This window comes from Anolis sagrei, chromosome X (assembly GCF_037176765.1).
Source record: "Anolis sagrei isolate rAnoSag1 chromosome X, rAnoSag1.mat, whole genome shotgun sequence".
Taxonomy (NCBI): domain Eukaryota; kingdom Metazoa; phylum Chordata; class Lepidosauria; order Squamata; family Dactyloidae; genus Anolis; species Anolis sagrei.
Genome location: NC_090034.1, coordinates 46084307 through 46102235, shown reverse-complemented (window position 1 = coordinate 46102235; position 17929 = coordinate 46084307). Strand labels below are relative to the sequence as shown.

Below are 17929 nucleotides of genomic sequence, written 5' to 3'. Positions count from 1 at the left end.
GGGTGGTGCCTCCCTGCATAGTGGGAGGGGGCTGGACTGGATGGCCCTGGGGGTCCCTTCCAACTCTGGGATGGTAAAATAATAATAGTAATAATGATGTCTTCTCTGGAGATAGGGAATGGCCCTCTGTTGGGAGGGCTCTGGTGGTGTCTCCTTGCATAGCGGATGGGGGCTGGACTGGATGGCCCTGGGGGTCCCTTCCAACTCTGGGATGGTAAAATAATAATAGTAATAATGAAGTCTTCTCTGGAGATAGGGAATGGCCCTCTGTTGGGAGGGCTCTGGTGGTGTCTCCTTGCATAGCGGATGGGGGCTGGACTGGATGGCCCTGGGGGTCCCTTCCAACTCTGGGATGGTAAAATGAGAAGGCTAGTAATGGAGTCTTCTGCTCGGGAGGTGTTGAAGCTGAGGCTGACTGGCCCTCTGTTGGCAGGGCTCGGGCGGTGCCTCGCTGCCTGGTGGAAGGGGGCTGGACGGGAGCCCCCCCCCCCCCGGGGGTCTGTGGCGCCCTGTGGGAGGGCTCCGGCCTGGCTGTGTCTGGCGCGGTGTTCCATCTGGAGAGGCGGGGCTGCGCGCCTTGCCAACAGGAGCAGGAATGTTCTGGTGCCCGCCCGGGCAGGCAGGGGTGAAGCCGGGGGGCGGGGCTTGCGGGGGTGGGCGGGGCCGAGGCGGGCACCTGTGGGCGGGGCGTCGTGGTCATCGGCGCGCGGGCCAATGGGAGCGGGCGTGGGAACAGGTGCTGTTCGGCGTCAGGGGCGCGCGGGGCGGGGCCTGCGGGGCCAGGGCTGCGCGGGGCTGGCGGCTGGCATCCGGCGTCGGCAGCGGGTCCCGCGCGATGTCCTGCCGGCGCCGCCCGGGCGGAGATGGGGCGGGAGGGGCGCCGCGGAGCCGGCCCGACCGCCCGAGCCGCGCGGGGTGGCCGTGACTGCGGGCCGCGGCGGCGGCGTCGGAAGCGGCGGCGGAAGGACGCCGGAGGAGAAGCCTGAGGAGGAGAAGCGGAGCGCGGTCCCTTCCTCCCTCCCTCCCTGCCCCTGCCCCTCTCTCCCCCCCTCCCTCCCTCCCCCGGGCCATGGCCGCCTCCTGCCTCCGCCTTTCAGCACCCGCGGATCTGGACAGCGCCGGGCGCCGCATGGAGCTGCCCGAAGGCCGCGACGCCGCGCCCGCCACGCCGGACCCGGCCTTGTCTTCCTCTTCCTCCGCCGCCGCGGACCTGGAGCTGGTGCTGGAGGAGGAGCTCGCCCTGCTAGCCGCCGCCGGCTGTGAGGAGAGCCGCCCCGCCGCCGCCGCCGCCGCCCAGGAGAGCGAGGCCGCCGAGCCGGAGCTGCGCTCCCTCATGAGGCAAAAGGAGAAGGACTTGCTCCTCGCCGCCCGGCTCGGCAAGGCGCTGCTCGAGCGCAACCAGGACCTCAGCGGGCAGTACGAGCGCATGCACAAGGAGCTCAGCGAGAAGCTGGAGGTGAGGCGCCTGCCCCGGAAGCCCGGCCGCGGGGGGCATCCTGGGAGATGTAGTGTCCCCACCGCACCGGAAGGAGGGGCCTCTGCTGCAAGCAGCCGGGCCCTGGCCTCCACCCGGCGGGGGCCACACTTCAGGCCTGCCAAACGCAGCCCCGGCCCAAGCCAGGCTCAAACGCCAGGCACGCCCCATAGCCCACCATCCCCTCCCAGGTCTTCTGCTTTGAACTACATTCTAGGAGTCCACACTGACACATAATTATCGGGGACACACAGAAAAGCCACCTTCAAGGGTAGAAATGCACTCAAGAAATAAAACCTGGCACCAGATCCTAGGATATAGGGTCTGTCTAGAAGAGCCCCCCAGGGTTCCCTTCCAAGTTTTCGGCTTTGAACTAGATTATATGACTCCACACTGCCAGATAATCTGGGATACACAGACAAGTCACTGAGTCCCCTCCAGGGTGATATAGAGAGGGGCAGAAAATCAACCAATAAACAAACTCTGGGATATAGGGCCTGTCTAGAAGGGGCCCCAGGTTTTCTGCTTTGCACTGGATTATATGACTCCACACTGCCAGGTAATCTGGGATACACAGAAAAGCCACTCTGAGTCTCCTCTAGGGTGAGATCGAGCAGGGTAAAAATACCATAAGTAAATATATCCTGGCATCAGATCCTGGGGTATAGGGCCTGTCTAGAAGAGCCCCCCAGGGTCCCATCCCAAGTTTTCAGCTTTGAACTGAATTATATGAGTCCACCCTGTCGGATAATCTGGGATACACAGAAAAGCCTCTCTGAGTCCCCTCTAGGGTGAGATAGAGCAGGGCAGAAATACAATAAATAAATAAATCCTGGGGTATAGGGCCTGTCTAGAAGAGCCCCCAGGGTCCCATCCCAGGTTTTCGGCTTTGAACTGGATTATATGAGTCCACACTTCCAGATAACCTGGGACAATTTTATTTATTTATTTATTTGCTGTATTTTGACCCCACTGTATCTCAGTCCCAAAGGGGACTCGGAGCAGCTTCCAAATTGGCAATAATTAAATGCCACAATAAACACAAACCTCTAAATACAATATACATTATACATGACATAAACAGAAAACCTGAGATCAGATCCTGGGATGTAAGGCTTGTCTGGGAGGGCCTCCAGGATCCGATCCCAGGTTTTCTGCTTTAAACCCAATTATATGAGTCTGCTCTTCCAGATAATCTGGAATAAACAGAAAAACTGCCATCAGATCCTGGGGTATAGGACTATCTGGAAGGGTCCCTAGCTACAGAGGCAAAACTAACTACCCACATTAACTTGAGTCTCATGCGCCATCTAATAATGATAATAACAACAACAACAACAACATATCTCTAATATGTGTTCAAAGGAGGGCGACTAAAATGATCAAGGGTCTGGAGAACAAGCCCTATGAGGAGCGGCTTAAGGAGCTGGGCATGTTTAGAATGAAGAAGAGAAGGCTGAGAGGAGATATGATAGCCATGTATAAATATGTGAGAGGAAGCCACAGGGAGGAGGGAGCAAGCTTGTTTTCTGCTTCCTTGGAGACTAGGACGCAGAACAATGGCTTCAAACTACAAGAGAGGAGATTCCATCTGAACATGAGGATGAGCTTCCTGAATGTGAGAGCCATTCAGCAGTGGAACTCTCTGCCCAGGAGTGTGGTGGAGGCTCCTTCTTTGGATGCTTTTAAACAGAGGCTGGACGGCCATCTGTCAGGGGTGATTTGAATGCAATATTCCTTCTTCTTGGCAGGGGGTTGGACTGGATGGCCCATGAGGTCTCTTCCAACTCTTTGATTCTATGATTCTATCCCAGGCCCTTGGAAAGAGACCAATCCCAGACACTTTGACTTAATGTGCATGTGTGCTGCGTTGTTATATACATGTAATTAACAACAACAAGAATAACAACAAAATAATAGGAGACAAGGACTGAATGGAGCCATGGGTTCCAATGACAGGAAAGGAGCTCCCACTTTAACATTAGGAAAAACTTCCTGACTGTAATAAGAGCTGTTTCAGCAGTGGAACTCTCTGCCTTAGAGTCTGGTGGAAGCTCTTTCCTTGGAAACTTTTAAACAGAGGCAGGATGGCCATCTGGTGAGGATGCTTTGATTGTGCTGAGGAGGAGGTTGGATAGAATGGCCCCTGGAGTCTTCTATAAAATACCATATTGACTCGAGTCTCATGCGCCATGGCATAATAATACTAATAATAAAATTAAAACATAAAATACTGTATTGACTCAAGTCTCATATGCCAAATAATAATAATAATATTAAAACATAAAAAACCATATTGTCTTGAGTCTTGTGCGCCATCAAATAATAACAATTTAAAATACCATATTGACTCGATTCTCATGCACCTTCGAATAATAATAACAATAATAACAATAGTGAAACATAAAATACCTTATTGACTTGAGTCTCATGCACCATCAAAAATAGTAATAATAATAATAATATTGAAACATGAAATACTGTATTGACTCAAGTCTCATTCGCCATCAGATAATAATAATAATAATAATAATAATAATAATAATAAGCATAATAGAAGACTAGGACTCAATGGAGTAATGGGTTCAAATGACAGGAAAGGAGATCCCATTTGAACATTAGGCAGAACTTCCTGACTGTAAGAAGAGCTGGTCAACAGTGGAGCTCTCTGCCTTGGAGTCTGGCGGAAGCTCCTTCCTAAACAGAGGCTGGGTGGCCATCTGTCGGGGATGCTTGGATTATGGTTTTCCTGCATGGCGGAAGGGAAGGGGGTTGGACTAGATGACCCATGGGGTCTCTTCCAACTCTAGTATTCTATAAAATACTGTATTGACTCGACAACATATCTCAAGTAATCTCAACATATCTCGAGTAATATAACAACAATAATTAAAAAAACCATAAAATACTATATTGACTCAAGTCATGCACCATCAAATAGTAATAACATAAAATGCCATATTGACTCGAGTCTTGCGCGCCATCAAATCTAAGGCGCACCTCCGTTTTCAAAACCCCCAAAAGTAGTTGCTGGCAAACATCATGTGCAAAAAGCAGCCCAAAGTGCCCTCTTTGTCATTTGACCATTACCATTGCTGCTTGCTTAGGATTCCTTCTTTAAAAACAAACATGTTAGACTAGCAAAGGTTTCAGCAACGGAAAGGAAAACCTTGAGGCGCATCTATGCTGTAGAATGGATCCACTTTAACTAAGGAGTCATGGGGGACGTAGTTCTACAAGGCCTTGAGCCTTCTCTGGCAAGGAATGCTGATGCCTCACCAAACTACAAATCCCAGGATGGCATAGCATTGAGCCAAGGCAATTAAATTAGAAATAGTGCTCCTCAAATAGGAGCTCCAGGTGTAGCTCCTGAAGCAGCTTCCCCTTTTGCTTTGGGTCAGCACTAAGTGTACCTTATTACACGAATTGAATGCACATCCTAATTTGTGCAAGGGAGTTTAGTCAAAAAAGGTGAGCATTAGATTTGAGAAAATCAAATGTGTATACGTATATACATAGCAGTCAGTGCTCTTTAGTGTTTAGCCGATGTTACTAAAGGACTTCTCTGGTCCTTTTTGATTATCTGTGAGCGATGGGCGCTGCAGCCCAACAGGCCTCACCTGGAATAACTAGAGAGATGATTGGCCAAAACAAGCAAAATGAATTTCAACGGGGAGACTACACTTTGGTACTACACTTGGTACTACACTTTGGCAATAAAAAGGAAATGCGCATATATAGGATGGGGACCCCTGGCTTGGAAACAGTCCGTGGGAAAGGGATCTAGGGGTCTTAAGAGACTACAAGCTTGAACACAAGTCAAGAGTGTGCTGCAGCAGGTAAAAAGCCAAGAATATTCCAAGCTGCATCAATAGCAGCATAAGGGAAGCCATAGTCCCACTTTCATGTGCTTTGGTCCAGTTCCAGGCAAAGCAATTCAAGAAGGAGTTGGACAAGATGGAAGGTGCATAGAGAATGGCCACCAAAAGGATCAGAGATCTGGAATCATAGACTCATGGAATCATAGAGTTGGAAGAGACTTCATGGGCCATCCAGTCCAACCCCCTGCCAAGAAGCAGGAATATTGCATTCAAAGCACCCCTGACAGATGGCCATCCAGCCTCTGTTTAAAAGCCTCCAAAGAAGGAGCCTCCACCACACTCCGGGGCAGAGAGTTCCACTGCTGAACAGCTCTCACAGTCAGGAAGTTCTTCCTCATGTTCAGATGGAATCTCCTTTCTTGTAGTTTGAAGCCATTGTTCCGTGTCCTAGTCTCCAGGGAAGCAGAAAACAAGCTTGCTCCCTCATCCCTGTGACTTCCTCTCACATATTTATACATGGCTATCATGTCTCCTCTCAGCCTTCTCTTCTTCATTCTAAACATGCCCAGCTCTTTAAACCGCTCTTCATAGGGCTTGTTCTCCAGAACCCTGATCATTTTAGTCACCCTCCTCTGGACACATTCCAGTTTGTCAATATCTCTCTTGAATTGTGGTGCCCAAAATTGGACACAATATTCCAGGTGTGGTCTAACCAAAGCAGAATAGAGGGGTAGCATTACTTCCCTAGATCTAGACACTATGCTCCTATTGATGCAGGATAAAACCCCATTGGCTTTTTTTTGCCACCACATGACATTGTTGGCTCATGTTTAACTTGTTGTCCACTAGGACTCCAAGATCTTTTTCACACTTACTGCCATGGATCCCTCTGAATATGGGCTTCGGGAGATGGGTATGTTTAACTTGAAGAGAAGGCCCCATTGAGCAAGGGAGCAACTTGTTCTCTGCTACTCCAGAGCCTAGACACAAAGGAGAAATTGATTGAAACTGCAGGAAAAAAAAAGAGATTCCATCTAAAAATGAGGAAGAAATTCCTGACAGTGGACTCTGCTACCTCTGTGTCTCTTTCTCTGGAAGCTTTTAAGGAGAGGCTGGAAAGCCATCTCCCGGGAGGGCTTGGATTGGCAGGGGGTTGAACTAGATGCCCCTTGGAGTCTCTCCCAACTTTAGAATGCTATGATTCTACCTCTCCTGGGCAGACTTACTTGGGGTAAACAGCACTGACTCTCCTGGAGGGGACTTGGAGGAGACCTCACAGAATCATAGAGTTAGAATAGACCACATGGATCATCTAGTTCTAGTCCAACCCCCTGCCATGCAGGAAAAAGAACAATCAAAGCACCCCCGACAGACAAGCCTCATATTTGATGCCTTCCCGGCTGCAAGAATCTCCGAGGAGGTGAATGGAATGACAGCCTGCCAGTGTTGATATCTCCCTGCGTTCTCAGTCTATATAAATAAAAAAAATGTAATGTTTGTTTGTGGGATTAACACAACTCAAAAAACACTGGGTGAATTGACACCAAATTTGGACACAATACACCTATCAGGCCAACAAGTGACCATAATTGATAAAAACACTGAAAAACACAGCAGAAGAGACTTTAAAAGCCAAAAAAATAAAAAATACATTACAACTCATGTGCAAAACCACATATATACATATATACACAAATATATATACACACATATATACACACAAACACAACACATATACACAGACTCGGCCACAGCAATGCGTGGCAGGGGATGGCTAGTAGTAGTAGTTATTTATTTATCGTGTCAGGAGCAACCAGACATTTGTATTACATTTTTAACAACACAAACAAACAGACAGATAAAACACAACGTTTGCAAGCTTGGTAGTTGATTAAATGTCCTTTGAACAGTATCTGGCCACTTGGAGTGCCTCTGGTGTTGCCGCAAGGAGGTTCTCCATTGTGCATTTAGCAGGGCTCAGGTTGCATTGCAGCAGGTGGTCAGTGGTTTGCTCTTCTCCACACTCACATGTTGTGGACTCCACATTGTAGCCCCATTTCTTAAGATTGGCTCTGCATCTCATGGTGCCAGAGCGCAGTCTGTTCAGCGCCTTCCAAGTTGCCCAGTCTTCTGTGTACCCAGGAGGGAGTCTCTCATTTGGTATCAGACATTGGTTCTGGGTTTGAGCCTGCCACTTTTGGACTCTCGCTTGCTGGGGTGTTCCAGCGAGTGTCTCTGTAGAACTTAGAAAACTATTTCTTGATTTAAGTTGTTGACGTGCTGGCTGATACCCAAACAGGGGATGAGCTGGAGATGTCTCTGCCTTGGTCCTTTCACTATTGGCTGCTACTTCCCGGCGGATGTCAGGTGGTGCAATACCGGCTAGACAGTGTAATTTCTCCAGTGGTGTAGGGCGCAGACACCTCGTGATGATGCGTCATGTCTCATTAAGAGCCACATCCACTGTTTTAACATGGTGAGATGTGTTCCATACTGGGCATCCATACTCAGCAGCAGAGTAGCATAGTGCAAGGGCAGATGTCTTCACTGTGTCTGGTTGTGATCCCCAGGTTGTGCCAGTCAGCTTTCATATGATATTGTTTCTAGCACCCACTTTTTGCTTGATATTCAGGCAGTGCTTCTTGTAGGTAAGAGCACGGTCCAGAGTGACTCCCAGGTATTTGGGTGCGCTGCAGTGCTCCAGTGGGATTCCTTCCCAGGTAATCCTCAGAGCTCGGGATGCTTGTCTGTTCTTAAGGTGAAAAGCACATGTCTGTGTTTTAGATGGATTACGGATCAGCTGGTTTTCCCTGTAATAGGCAGTAAGAGCACCTAGAGCTTTGGATAGCTTCTGTTCTATCATCTCAAAGTTCCCTGCTTGAACAGTAATGGCACGATCATCAGCATAGATGAAACTCTCTGTCCCTTCTGGCAGTGGCTGGTCATTTGTGTAAATGTTGAACATGGATGGAGCAAGCACGCTCCCCTGAGGCAGGCCGTTCTTCTGTTTCCGCCATCTACTTCTCTGGCCCTGGAACTCAACAAAGAAGCTCCTGTTTTGTAGCAGGTTTCCTATGAGGTGGGTGAGATGCTAGTCCTTTGTGATATTATACATTTTTCTCAGGAGGAGGCGGTGGTTCACAGTATCATAAGCCGCTGACAGGTCTATGAAGACAGCTCCTGTGATCTGCTGCCTTTCAAAGCCATCTTCTATGTGCTGAGTCAGGTTCAGCACTTGCGATGTGCAGCTTTTGCCTTTCCTGAAGCTAGCTTGCTGTGGAATCAGACATGGGTCTATTTTTTCCGTAATTTTATGCAAAATAAGTCTCTCCAGAACTTTGTAGAGGTGGCACAACAGGGAGATTCGTCTATAGCTTTTTGGATCATTACGGTCTTTGCTTGGCTTCAAGATGGCAATTACTCTTGCTTTCCTTCAGATTTTGGGGATCTGACAGGATGCAGTGTAGTTGTTCATCAGTTCCAGCAGCCAGCGCCTTGCTTTTGAGCCAAAGTTCTTGATTTGGTCCGAGTATAATGGTCCTCCAAGATTAAAGAGCAGCAGCAGCAGCAGCAGCAATAATAATAAGAATAGTAATAGTAATAGTAATAATAATAATAATAATAATAATAATAATAATAAAAAGCAGTGCTGATAAGAGTAGCCTTTGAAGCAGTCCAGTTATTTTTGATAAGACTTGGGGTTGTCAATCAAGCACCCTTTGAAAGCTCTCAAGCCCCCCCTTAAAAGCCACCCCCCCCCAAGCCTGCCTTACCCAGCAGGAAAGAAACCTGTGTGAATGCTGAAAATCCAAGAGCAATAGGTGGGAAGGAATGCAGGGCTTGGAGCTTAGAAGCTAAAGGGTATTTTTGTTTGGGGAGGGACAGAAACCTTATTTGGGGGGCAATGCCTTTATTTTGCCCTTCCTGCCTGGCCTCAAGTGTGAGGCCATCATCCCAAGGAACATTAATATAAACTGCTGGGGGTGCGGCCCAGTTTGGGGTGTAATGACAAATGTCTTCCAGGTGTTTTCCTCCCTCCTTGAGCTGCCACTCCCTCCATTCCTCAGCTTTGGCTTTGCTGCTGAGGGCTTGGTGGGAATTGTAGGCCCCAGAGTGCTAGAGGGCCTCTCCATCCCTGCCTAGACCCAGGACCGCTTTTTAAAAACCCATCAATGTCCCCATTCCAATGGCAGGGAGGATGCTCTGAACGTAGTCAAAGCCGTGTTGGGTATCCTTGCTCTCCTCTCCCTTCTCTGTGTATCTGTATGCCTTCATGTTGCCTGCCTGCCGACGACCCCATGGGTTTCACAGGACTTTCTTAGGCAAGGAATACTGAAGTAGGTTTCCTCTGAAATACAACCTATTGCACCTGATCTTCCTCGGTGGTCTTCCATCCAAATCCAAATCAATTGGGTTTCCTGTTCAAGAGCAGAATGAAACTGTGGATAATAGAGAACCCTATTGAAATGAAGGACTTCCAGCCTAAGAATGCCCCACACTCAAAGACCTAGAAAATGTCTAGGGGGCATATTTTGTCAGAAGTGGGTAAATGAAACCACAGATATTGGTCCCATGAATATGGATCTCGTCTGGTATTCATGTTTGCAAGCTCACCAGTTTACCAGCTGCTTCTGGAAGATTGTATATCTGGTTCAGGTTTCAGCCTCCACTTTAAGGGAGGTATCCAAAGGCCTAGATCCTATCTCTCAAATAGCACCTTGGGTCTTTTCAAGTGTGGGTGAAGCATGAAGTGGATGTATTGTCCCACTGACATGGAAGTCATCATACACCACTGTGGTTTCTCTTATGCAACTCCTACCTGGTCACCCAGTTCTGGCCCTTAATAATAATAATAATAATTCTTTATTTATATATCGCTCCATCTCCCCAAGGGGACTCAGAGCGGTTCCCAGGTAACATCACAAAACATGCAAAGTAAAAAACAACATAACCATAAGATTAAAAAAATATAAGCATAAAAATTGTCGCCATAACACACAGCAAGACATCTCCCTGGTTGGGCATAGGCAGTTGGTGGGGAAAGGGCAAGGTGTCATCCTGGACCTCCTACACAAACTCCACTGGGATTGGACCAGGAGACTGTATGTTTGCCTCTGCACATCCCAGCCAATGTGCCTTGCACAAAGTCAGCCCTATGGTTAAGGCATTACAAAGCTATTGCTTGCAGCATCAGATTTTGGGTATCGTATAAAGTGACAAACAAACTGTGATTGTCTTTGTTGTGATGGCTTTGTTATTATCAAGGAGGAAAGGGAAAAGGCACTGGGGGGTATGAATAACATGGCACCTTTGGATTATTATGCACTGAAGGAAGGGTGCCATTTATTCTGCAGGGGGCGAGAGGGCTGTTGGAGGTGTGAAGAGATGAGCAAGGAGAACTCAAGGTTCTGGTACAAAGTGCTCATTTTGTGGTCATTACTCAAGCAAAACTGCAGCTTCCAGGCAGAAGACAAATGGCTTCTGTACTGTGCCTCGAAAGTTCCTTTCTTGTGCTGCAGGTCCCAGACTCTGCCCCTTTGATCCTCCTGTGCCCCACAACCACCCAGCAGGATGAATAAATGCCCCCAGACTTTGGGTGAAAGAAGACAAAGCAAGAGCGTAACACTACTGTTGCCCTACGCTGCCTTGTTAGGGGACTGGGGTGTTATGCAACGAAAGATGTGCATGTGCCCCTGCATGCGCAGTGCACTTCTATGCACAACTGTATGTGCAGGTCCCCTTCCATAACCCTGAACCTAATCAGTACATCGGACAAAAATGTCCAGAATGTAGGCCTTTCTAGCCCAAACGTCCCTAAATTGCTTCCATGGGGTTAAGAAGTGTTTATTAATCCTGTTCTAAAGAATGTGCATAACGTTTCTGTATAATACCACCGACATTCATTGTGGTGAAGGAGAAACATAGGCAAAAGGAAGAAAGGGGATGCAGAGTTCCAGAACTCCCGTTCATAATCTAGATGTTGACTATGGGGACCAATGGGGTGGAACTGGGGCGAAGAGATGAGCAAATAGGACATGAGCAGAAGTGATTGCAGCTTTGTCTCTGGCTTCCATGACCATGTAAAAACACACTCAGTGGCATCCTGTTAGTGACAGACTTGTGTCTAAGTATGGCTTGCACACACCTGTATCTCTTTTTGGACCGGGATATTCTTTAGCAATATGAGAGAGGAGGGAAGAGGGAGGACAATGGAGACGCAACTGGTCTCAGCTTGGAAGGGAATAGAAAAAAGCATCTGTGAGTGCGCCCTCATTTCTTTTCCCCTCTGAGACAAGGCCAACCACAGTTTTTGAAAGACCTAGAACTGTACAGGCCGGTTGTTATGCTCTACCTGTTAAACGTAGGGTCTCGGTGCAGGTTTTTCATCCAAACGTCCTCAAAATTGGTTCTGCACATTGCAGGGAGGTTAGTGTTTGAAGGCTAAGTGCTTCAACCAAAACAGTTTCCTCCACCATCAATTGGGAACCTTCCTGATGCTTTGGCCCATCACCCTCGATCAGTGTGCTGGTTGGGAGTGATGAGAGTCCAATTCATTTGGGGAGTACTGAGCCTGAAATGCTTAGCACCATTCAGGGCTCCCAGGAAGAATGTTCCAGGACTATGGGGAAGCCAAAGCCAAATGCCCATGTGCTGTTGAAGAGAGTGGAAGAGCATTTGGAAGGTGAGGCAGAAAGGGCTTCTTGAGCTACAGCTCCCAGGATTCCCCAGCTGGTGCAACCAGAATTCCAACACTAACTAGAACATATGCCCCCTTAACCTCAACCACTGACTCCAGGAGGACGCATCTAATTTCCGCCCACTCAGTGCTGCGCTTTGTTTCAAATGTTCAGGCCTTTGCTTCCTTCCCTCCTCCTCTCCTTCACACTTTCCAATTCCCTAAAAATAGGGGTGAGCAACCTGCAGCCCTTGGCCTCCTTTCAAAAGCCTTCTGCAAATGATCAGTGCAGACCTTTGGCAGGAGCTAAGTGTTTCTCTCCTGGCAGTCTCTAAAGCAGTAGGAAGGCAAGAGGACAAAAGCAAGAAAGAGGTGTGTGTGTGTGTGTGTGTGTGTTTGTAGGGGGGAGAGAGAAGGGAATGGCCTGCTCTCTGAGCATGAACAAGTTCCTTTAAAAAAACAACAACTGCAATGCCCCAAATTTCTTAGTCAGATATTATTTAGTTGCCAAAAGCAGATTTTCCAAGTAGCATCTCCAATCTAGTCCTCTTTGGCTTGATTTCTGTTACCATTTCCAAGAAGAGCACACCTAGTGAATCGGTGGGATGTACCAATGTCGATTCATATGGACGACTCAATTTTGGGCTATCCATCTCTTCATAAGCCTCTATGAATGCTGCATTGTCTGAAGTAGGTGGTGGCATCCCCTTGATTCTTTAGATCTTAGCCTAAAAATTAGGCTATGATGATGATGATAATGATTATTATTATAATGATGATGGAGCCCCCGGTGGCACAGTGGGTTAAACCACCGAGCTGCTGAAGTTGCTGACCGAAAGGTCACCGGTTCGAATGGGGGGGGGGGAGGGCAGGGTGAGCTCCTGCTGTTAGCCCGGGCTTCTGCCAACCTAGCAGTTGAAAAACATGTAAATATGAATAGATCAATAGATACTGCTTCGGCGGGAAGGTAATGGTGCCTCATGCAGTCATTCTGGCCACATGACCTTGGAGGCGTCTACGGACAATGGAGACCACCCCCCAGAGTCGGACACGACTAGACTTAATGTCAGAGGAAAACCTTTACCTTTACTAATAATGATGGTGATGACGGTGATTACGGTGATGTATATCCTACTTCTCCCCCAGAGGAGCCATCTGAGGCTCTGAACCTTCTTGGTCAGGGGCAATAAGATTCAATTTTAGGGGAGAGCATGGTGTTTTGGATTTAGGAGTAGGAGTTCAGGAGACCAAAGTCTGAACAGGTGCAGTCATAGAAATCCACTGGCTGACCATGAGCATGTCACACTGTCTCAGCCTTAGTGGAAGGCAATGGCTCTGAATAAATTTTATCAGCCAGTGTGGCTGGTGGTTTGGGCATTGGACTAAAATTTCAGGAGACCAGGCTTTGAATCCTGATTGCTTGGCCATGGAAACCCATTGGGTCCCACAGGGGAGGGTGATGGCAAATGTTCCCTGAAGAACTTTTGCCAAGAAGTATGATTTGAGCCAATGCATTGTTGTGGGTTGTAAAGTGTTGGCCTTGGGCCCTGAGAGTCCATGGTTTGTATTTCCCACACAACCATGGAGCCTTATTTGGTGTCCTTGGACAAGCCATCCTCTCTTAGGAAAGCAAGGGCAACCCTTCTCTGCACAAATCTTAGCAAGAAATCACTGTTTATTGTTTATCGCATCAGGAGCGAACCAAAGGTACAGTTGCAATGTATTTTAAAAGAACAACAAAGTTTAAAAGCTTGGCATTCTATTAAATGTCCTTTGACCAGTATCTGGACACTTGGAGTGCCTCTGGTGTTGCTACAAGAAGGTCCTCCATTGTGCATGTGGCAGGGCTCAAACTGCATTGTAATAGGTGGTCTTTGGTTTGCTCTTCTCCATACTCACATGTTGTGGACTCCACTTTGTGGTCCCATTTCTTAAGGTTGGCTCTGCATCTTGTGGTGCCAGAGCGCAGTCTGTCCAGCACCTTCCAAGTCACCCAGTCTTCTGTGTGCCCAGGAGGGAGTCTCTCAGCCACCCTGAGTCCCCCCTAGGGGGTTGAGAAGGGCGGGGTAGAAGCACCCCAAGTAATAAATAAATAAATAAATAAAAATATCAGCCATGGCTTGAGGTTCTGGGTTTTAGCCTGCCACTTTTGGACTTTCTCTTGCTGAGGTGTTCCTGCGAGTATCTCCGTAGATCTTAGAAAACCATTTCTTGATTTGAGGCATTGGCATACTGGCTGATATCTGAACAGGGGATGGGGCGGCGATGTCAATGCCTTGGTCCTTTCACTATTGTCTGCTACTACTGTTAACTTGATGGCACCTCCCAACAAGGTTGCAGTATGTTGGCTGGGTCCAGAAGAAAAAAAAACCAGAGGCTTTACAACTCCACTGAAGGTAGTGGTTGCCAGGGTTCACTGCCCTTCCCTGATTCCCTTCCAGCTTGTCTCGATTGTTTTCTCAAGTGCTGCTCTTGAGACTGGATGCACTGCTTCAGATGAGGTCTGCCTGATGCAGAACAGAGCAGACGGGTGAATCTGTATGGCATTTTCCTCTGTTGTGTGACAGAGAGTCTCCATGGGGCTTGACCAGAATCTTTATTTGGCTCAGCGATGCCAGGGACGGGACCTGTTTCTTCTACCGGCCAAGCAGCGGTCCTCCCGCTGGACCCAATGCCAAGCAGTGATCCCTTTGGCCAACTGCCTTTGACACGTTGTGCTTGGGGAGATGTTTCTCAGTCTCCGCAGCCTGTATCTCTTCTCATGAAAGCTCAACATGTCCTTTATTGCTGAAATTCCATCTGTCAGCCCTGGTGTGATGCGGTGTTCGTTTTCCCCCTCCTTTCTCTATAAAATGACCTTAATTCTTTCCTGACGGAAAATGACTTCACTGCACTAAATCCTCCAGACGTGCTTTCGCTGACCTCCAGTGATCATGCTTTCGGAAACAGAAGGAAGCCGTTGAGAAAACGGTTATAAAATATTCTTCCTTTGTTGACTGCAGAAATTGTGGTCCCCCCACACCCCGACCTGCTTTTCTGATCTGTGTTATTATATTTAGCATAGATCATCTCCTGAAAGACACGGAAGGCGTTTTCTATTTCGGTTCCACGTCACCGTATTTAAAGTTTCTTCAGAATGTGTTGCCGTTTTTAAAACTGCTTTATTCATGCATTTTTGTGCCACTTGCCAGGCTGAAGGAAGGCTCGCAAGGCAGTTTATGAAACAAAACACTCTCCATTAACAAATATTAAAATCAAGCTTTCGAAGCACAGCTGGGCAAGCTTTGGCTCTCCAGATAGATCCAACTAAAACTTCCATAATCCTTTATCATTGGTTGGGGTTGCTGGGAGTGAAAGTCCAAACATCTGTTGGGTGAAAAGCTCCCCATCTCTGTTTCAAAATCAAAAGGAGCAGAGCTGGAGCATTTGAAAGCCATTACAATGTCAGAGAGAAAAGGAAAGTTTACACTGCCCATGTCGACACACACCATCCAAGATTAGTCCACTGTGTGAGGGAGATTAATTGGAATCAGGCGCATTATTTTCAACCATTAAGGGATTCTCTACCTATTCAAAGGCATGCATTGAAGTGACTCATTTTAAAGGAGATATTGTGTTACTAATGTGTTATTTAAAAACACTTGGAATATGAAAGTGATTGCAAATCCTTCCAAATGATCCCTCCACTCTTGGGAATAATGCAGCATAACGTTATACATGGAAAAGGAAGGCTGTGGCCTGTAATCATGACATTTATTTTAAATGGCAGCCTTAGCACTGTTGTTGTGCTATTAGACGCCTTCAGGTCGACTCATAGTTGCACTACGAAGGAGAGACCTGGAGCCTGAAGCAGGACTTGCAAACTCGGGGCTGTTGCTCCTTTGAGGAAGTCTGACTCCAAGTGTGGCCTTCATCCTTTTTCGCTAGCCGCTCCTGTTCCTAGGCAGGGTTGCCTTTTTCCGACGTTGAGGTGACAGCAACTCATGAAGCCACACAATTGATCTGTGTGGACTAATTTGTGTGCCTCAGCGACTGGCTCATTAGATCCATTTTAATGTTTGATTGCCATTTGCTGTTGTCAGCTATGACTTCTGGTGGCTCGACAAAGGAGAGCCCACCCCAAGCCACCGGCCATCCCCTGCCTTGCTGAGGTCTTACAAGGGCTTCCTTCGCTGGTTGTAGGTGGGACTTGTTGTGTGCTTCCAACTTAGGTGGGCCCTCAATTTCTTCAGAGTGGGGTGGCCTTTGCCTCCTCTGAGATTTAGGTTGAATTCTGAATGTCTTCCTAGTATGGTATAACTTTCGTCAGCAGTCTCCACAGAATAGGTAGCTGGCCTGGTATAACTTTTGGCCAGCTACTTATTCTGTGGAGACTGCTGATGAAAACTGTCCTTAAAGCAGCAGCCAGAAATCCTGGGTCACACCCTTGGGATTCGTAGCATTGCATTACCTGCATGTATCTTAGAAAGGCAGGCATTTTTAGTAGCGCAGTGACTGGTAGGAACTTCAATCTAATTTACTCAATTGAATGCAGAAGTCCAGGATGTCATCTTCAATACATGGGAGCAAGGGTTGGAACAACCACAGACTGTCTGCCATTCTGAGCCGGGAGCTTGAGCAACTAGTGACTAGACTCAAAGCACTACATCAGCACTTCTCAACCTAGATGTCGGGACCCATGGTGGAGGGGGGTTGTGAGGGGGTTTCAGAGGGGTCAACAAAAACAATCAGAAAAACACATATTTCTGATGGTTTTAGGAACCCCTTTGGCAAAGAAGGCTGAAGATCTCCCCCCCCCCCCGCCCCCCGCCCTTCTTTTCATTTTTGGAAACAGATGGTTAATTCTCCCACCAAAAGCCCTCCTGTGCTGTGATTGGCCAGCCTCTCAACCAAGGGGAGGGCTGTTTATGAGACTCCAAGCAGGGAAGGGAGAGCGGTTGTGCTCTGCGCATGGCAGTGTTGTGCGCATGTGCATGCGAAGGAGAGTGTGCAAGGTTGGAGGGAGGCTCGTGCTAGCGAATCCCTTCAAGGTATGGGGGTTCTGTGTGGGATACAAATGATGTAAATGAACTACAACTCCAAAACTCAAGGTCAAACCCATCAAACCCTTGCAGTATTTTCTGTTGGTCATGGGAGTTCTGTGTGCCAAGTTTGGTTCAATTCCATCCTTGGTGGAGTTCAGAATGCTCTTTGATTGTAGGTGAACTATAAATCTCAGCAACGACAACTTCCAAATGACAAAATCAAATCCCCCCCAACCCCACCAGTATTTAAATTTGGGCGTACCAGGTATTTGTGCCAAATTTTGGTCCAGTAAATGAAAATGCATCCTGCATATCAGATATTTACATTAAGATTCAAAATAGTACAAAATTATAGTTATCAAATAGCAACTAAAATAATTTTATGGTTGGGGGTCACTACAACATGAGAAATTGCATTAAGAGGTCATGGCATTAGGAAGGTTGAGAAACACTGCACTACAGGGTTTCTCATCTGACTAGGTTTGGAATGGAAGCGCCACTTCTTTCAAGTCCTTTGGATGTATGGGAGGATATCTGGAACCAGAGACTTCAGGCCTTTTCAATGTAAGGTCTGGAGAAGAGAGGTGTGGCCCTGAGATCTGGGAACTCTAGTGAAACTGGTCTGGGGATAGAACTGGTACTAATAAAGACACTCTAACATTTTGAAGCTCGAAAAGGTGGGGTAGAAAGGTTCCTAATAAATATATGCTGCATGCTTGTTCTGAATATGACCAAAGAAGTCATCCACTTGACATGATAAAGATCTCCAAAGAGATGCCTGAAGTCTTGCTGAACTGGTTTTGAAGTCCGAAGAGCAAGAGGATGGGGTTAGGGGACATTCTCCCAGGGCAGAAAAGGGTTGATGCAAACAAAACCCCAGCGTGAAAGGGAAATTCTCCTGCTGTCCTTGTGTCACGTATTGATTGCACCCAGA

The 17929-nt window shown here is 47.5% G+C and overlaps 1 protein-coding gene across 2 annotated transcripts in view; it reads left to right on the top strand.

The window, feature by feature from the left end:
- The first annotated feature begins 795 nt into the window (after positions 1 to 795).
- The window catches only part of BICDL1 (BICD family like cargo adaptor 1), a 62461-nt gene continuing 45327 nt past the window's right edge, over positions 796 to 17929 (top strand). The window contains exon 1 of one of the 2 annotated variants that reach the window (XR_009631974.2): positions 796 to 1456. Coding sequence is in view for 1 of the 2 variants with exons in the window: in XM_060785404.2 (XP_060641387.2) it covers positions 1070 to 1456 (387 nt within the window). In the remaining variant the exon portion in view is untranslated. The remainder of the gene's footprint in view (positions 1457 to 17929) is intronic. The other variant, XM_060785404.2, reaches the window with a different exon arrangement.